Source organism: Lepidochelys kempii, chromosome 1 (genome assembly GCF_965140285.1).
Source record: "Lepidochelys kempii isolate rLepKem1 chromosome 1, rLepKem1.hap1, whole genome shotgun sequence".
NCBI classification, from domain to species: Eukaryota; Metazoa; Chordata; order Testudines; family Cheloniidae; genus Lepidochelys; species Lepidochelys kempii.
In genome coordinates, this window is record NC_136380.1 from 2,177,949 (window position 1) to 2,183,358 (window position 5,410).

Here is a 5,410-nt window from a genome sequence, read left to right on the forward strand (position 1 = left end):
ATTAATAGGCAGCAGATTTAAAGCAAACAAAGGAAGTATTTCTTCACAGTTGACCTGTGGAACTTGTTAGGGGGCTTATTCCTTCACCCACTTACTTCCCTGGTCCTTCTCGCATGAACAGAGAGCAACAATACCCGAAGTTCAAAGGTGCAAACAATTTGATGTTTATTGGGGTGAACTTCCAGCAAGCATGACTCCAGTTTCCTTACTTAGTATTCTCCTTCCCAGCTCTGACACCACAGAGCCTTACACCTGTGTCCCTGTTCCCATTCCTACCCTTAGCCAAATATGATTCCAACTTCCTTACTCCCATTCCCTGTTCCCATTTCCCCCTTTAGCAAAACATGATTCCAATTTTCTTACCCCCATTCCCTGTTCCCATCTCACACACCCACATGCCCACCCCCACCCACACCCAATCACTTCCTCATTGACTACAGATTATATAGTAAAACTTGAGTTCTGCTTAGCTATACCTTAACCAATCATTTTCCTGAAATTTAACTAACCAATCCTAACATATTGTAACATGATTATGTAACCAATTATATCCCACCACCTCAATTAGTTTACACCCAGCAAAATTAATTATACAGCAGACAGGAACAATCACAGAACCAGACAGAGATTATACAGACAAACAGCAAAGTGGGAACTATAATGACAAAACAACACAGAAGTGAGGATTTCACATCCCAGCTATTGATAAGTGAGTTCTTGCCAGACAGGATGTTATCAAACTACGTTTCCTTTTACATTTTCTAGGCACTTCCCTTTCTCTGGAGGTGATAGGAATACAATCCTGTCCTGATAGTGCCTAAGAGCCCAATAGCACCTTATTTCAGTGTGACTAGTTTGGAATGTGAGGATGTGACCGTTCGCTTCCCAGCTTATGGCTGCCTCTGCTGCTTAGCCGAAGGCCTGAGCCTAAGCACAGGGCCTCAGACTGTCACAGGGAGAGAAGGCCCTTACACTGGCAGACAGTGGTTTTGATTCTTTCTTTTATAACTCTATCACTAGCCAAGTGACAAGAATACACCTAAATTCTTAGAGTATAGGCCTTTACAGACAGGCCTGAATATCTATATCCTAACAGAACTCTTTTCCAGGAGATGTTGTGAAGGTCAAAACAATAACAGGGTTCCAATAAGAACTAGAGAACTGAATGAAAGATAGCCCCATCAATAGTTATTAGCCAGGAAGCCAAGGCCATGTTCTGTGTGCCCCTGGCCTCTGTTTGCCAGAAGCTGAGACAATAGGGGATGGATCACTCAGAATTTTCCAGTTCTGTTCATTCCCTCTGAAGCACCTGGTATTGGGCGCTGTTGTGAGCTAGGATACAGGGCTAGATAGACCATTCATCTTACCCAGTATGGCCAATCTGATGTTATATGGACCCCAGATGTGTCTGCCCCCCTGCCTTAACCCACTGTACCCCACTTCCCTCCCAGACCCCACTCCCCTCCCAGAAGGCCTGATGGGGTCTCTCTCTCTCTCTCTGCAGAGTTAGTAACAAAGTAAGGAGATACATGAAATGTTTAAACCGAACCAGAGCCAAAAGATGTCAGAACATCTTAGTATGAGACCTGAGTGAGTGGATTATTAATTTAATTGTATTACTTGTATATAGGAATGTGATACTGTATTCCTGTCAGCTAATTGCTAAGTTATCTGTTAAAAACATAAGATTTCAAGAGCCTAACTAGCCCCTGGAAGTGCACATGCATCAAGGTGGGTGAGAGGCGGTAATGATCCAGTGAGTGATATGCAGAGGGGAGGAGAGGAGTGAGCAACAGGGGCGGGACCTTGGTGAAAGAAGTGGGCAGGGCCACCGGGGTCCTGTTACTTTAACTCATGGGGTTTCCTCGTTTCTAATTTTATGAGTTCTATGTAGACGGATGCCCCAGTTTGTCCCACTGAAACAGCACAGTAAGGCCAGGAAAGGATTAATGTCACTTTGACTGTGCAGTCAGTGATTCAGGGAAGAGGGCCCAGCACCATGTGAGCAGCCAGCTCTGCTCGTTGCTTAGTGAGAGAGCCAGAGCACCAGGAGAAAACTTTAGGCCCCTTTATGAGTAATGAGCCGGAGCAGCCTGTCCCGGATCTGTTTAGTCCTCACCCCGTAGATGATGGGGTTTAGCATGGGGGGCACAAGGAGGTACATGTTGGCAGTGAGAATGTGTAAATGCAGGGGCACATTGTGGCCAAACCGGTGCATGAGGGCAGAGAAGAGAGTTGGAATGTAAAAGGCTAAGATGACACAGAGGTGCGAGCCGCAAGTCCCAAAAGTCTTGAGCCGGGCATCCTTTGTGGGGAGGCTTAAGATGGTCCTGAGGATCTGGATATAGGACATGATGATAAAAAACACATTCAGAGCAAAAAAAAAGAATCCCACAGAGAGGCTGTAGTAACTGCTGATGCGGATGTCTGCGCAGGCCAATTTCACCACGGCTATGTGCTCACAGTAAGAGTGGGGGATGATGTTGGTTTTGCAATATGGCCACCGCCTCGCCAGTAAGGGATAGGGCAGTATGAGCATGCCACCACGCAGCACCACGGCCAGGCCAATCTTGGCCACCACGGGGTTTGTCAGGATAGTGGAATATCTCAGGGGATTGCAGATGGACACGTAGCGATTGAAAGCCATGGCCACAAAGATCCCAGACTCCATCCCTGAGAAGCAGAAAATGAAGTACAGCTGGGTGAGGCAGGCATTGAAATCTATTTCCCCCGAATTGAACCAGAAGATGCTCAGGGTTTTGGGAAGGATGGACGTAGACAGGACCAGGTCGGTGACAGCTAGCATGCAGAGGAAATAGTACATGGGTCCATGCAGGTTCGGCTCGCTTTTCACAATGAATAGAATGGTGAAGTTCCCCAAGACGGCTATGGCATACATGGTGCAGAAAGGGATGGAGATCCAGACGTGGGCCGCCTCCAGGCCAGGAATGCCCAGCAGGAGGAAGGTGGAGGGGTTGGTGAAGTCAGTTGTGTTGGAATCTGGCATGGAGTAGGGGAGAAGGCAGACCGATATCTTCTGCATATACCGTATGTACCCCCAGCTTCCTCTATGTGTCCAGGCCTAGGGTGATGGTCTCATTACAAATGCCTGGATGGAGAAACAGTGTTAATATGAGACACTACATGCACTACTGGGGGATATTCTGATGGATGAAGCAAATTGGTTGATCTTCACACATTGAAAAATGACATTTTCCTTATTCAGAGATAAGAATTATGAAGAAATAACCCCACGAATGCCAATTGCATATTTTATGGTGCTCTGTGCTACAATAATTCCCACACATCATGGTGTGGGAAACCCTAATAGACACCAGCTGGAAACATGAGTGTGGATACTGGTTATCAATCCTTGTTCCTTGGGCCTTTTCTACACTGCCAAGTTTTTTCACCAAAAGGCAGCAACAGTGGAGGAGGACACTCTGCAAAGCCACTTTTGATGGCGGAACTCAGCTGTTTCAGTGACTCAGTAAAACTACCTTGACAAGAGTTGTAAGGCTTTTTACACAAAAGTTTTGTCAGTGACGTGCCAGTGTAGACACTTGCAATTGATTTTTTTAAAGCAATAGGCCTTTGGAAGGTGTCCCACAATGCCCATCCTGACCACTCTTGTAAGAGGTTTGAACTCCTCCTTTAAAGGCCCAGGAATTTAGAAATTCCCCTTCCTGTTTGCTCGGCATGGAGAGTTTACATCACGTTTTCCCAGGTGGCCATGGCTGCTCCACCCAGGAAACACTCTCCCACTTGGACCACTGCAGAGCTGCTGGATCTCCTAAGTATTTTGGGAGAGGAGGTTGTGCAGTGCCAGCTGTACTGCAGCTGCAGGAAGTTTGATACCTATGGGCAGATTTCACGCACCTTGTGGGAAAAGAGCTGTGATGTGGACACACCGCAGTGCAGAGCAAAGGGGAAGGAGCTGAGGCACATGGGCCAGAAGGCAGGGGAGGCAAATGTTCCCTCTGATGCTGATCCCGAGACTCGTCATTTTTATAAGAACTTGAATGCTATCGTCTGTGGTGACCCCACAACAATGGCCAAGAGCTCCTGCAACACCAAAGAGAAAAATGAATCACAAGATGGCCCAGTGCCAAAACTGGAATATGTGTAACCTCTAATGCACCTTCGCAATTGGGGAAACCCATTTCTGCAAAGCCATCCAGAACTTCATGAACATTCCACTAAACTTTCAGCAGAAAATCTCAGCCAGTCTAGACATAGCCTTAATGCAAACAAAGCCAGACAAGAGAGTCCATGCTCTGGGGAGTTTCCCATTCACCTGTTTACTCAAAATGTGAGTGTAAGGTTCTAACAAAGTCAAATGCAAAGTTATCCTCTCGGAACATGGTACGCAGGCCCGACACAAAGACTAGGGTACTATGTTATTGAAAGATGTGACCCTGAAAAGAATGTAGGGGTCATTGTGGACAACCACCTCATCGTGTGTTCCTAGTGTGATACCGTGGCCAAAAGGGACAATGTGATCCTTAGATGCATAAACAGGGGAGTGGTGAGTTGGAGCAGGGGAAGGATTATACTTCTGCACATGGCATTGATGAAACCGTCTGTGTCCAGTCCTGGGATCCACACTTCAAAAAGGCTATTGAGAAATTGGAGAGGGTTCAGAAAGGAGCCACAAAAAAGATTGAAGTTTGGAGAAAATGTCAGCCAGTGAGAGACATAAAGAGCTTCATCTATTTATCTAATCAAAAAGACAAGTGGAGATTTTCATGGGGAGAAAACCGTTGGTAATAACAGGCTCTAAAATTTAGGAGAAAAGACAGATCAAGGCCTAATGTCTGGAAGCTGAAGCCAGACAAATCCCTGTTGGATATAAAGGCCAAATAATTAGCACTAATGGTGGTTAACCATTGGAACATGCTGCAAAAGGAAATGGTGGATTCTCCAACTCCACATGTCTACAGGTCCTGGTTTGATGCTTTTCTGGAAGATCTGCTTGAGGACTTGTCTACACTTAAACCGCTACAGTGGGGCTGCTGAAGCACTTCAATGTAGACACTACTTACACTGACAGAAGGAGTTCTCTCGTCAGTGCAGGTAATACATCTCCCTGAGAGGTGGTAGCTAGATCAATGGAAGAATTCCTCCGTCAACCTCATGCTGTCTACACTGGGGTTCGGCTGATATAAATGTATCTTTTATGGCTGTGGATTTTTTTGCTATTGCAAATAAAAGAAAATACAATATTAGGTTGCATTAGTGGAGACGTAGCATGCAAGTCATGGTGGGTGATAGTACAACTCAACTTGTCACTGGTTAGATCTCAACTGGAGGCCTCAGCTGGACACTGTGTCCAATTTTGGTCACCAATGTACAAGAAGGATGTAGAGACACTGGAAAAGGTCCAAAGGCGAGTGACAATGATGACCCA

The 5,410-nt window shown here is 46.0% G+C and overlaps 1 protein-coding gene across 1 annotated transcript; it reads right to left on the reverse strand.

Moving 5' to 3' along the window:
- Positions 1-2,059: 2,059 nt before the first annotated feature.
- On the reverse strand, positions 2,060-3,043 carry LOC140913159 (olfactory receptor 52M1-like). Its single transcript, XM_078853667.1, has one exon. It carries the CDS (start codon positions 3,041-3,043, stop codon positions 2,060-2,062), a length of 984 nt encoding a protein of 327 aa, XP_078709793.1.
- Between the last annotated feature and the right edge of the window lie 2,367 nt (positions 3,044-5,410).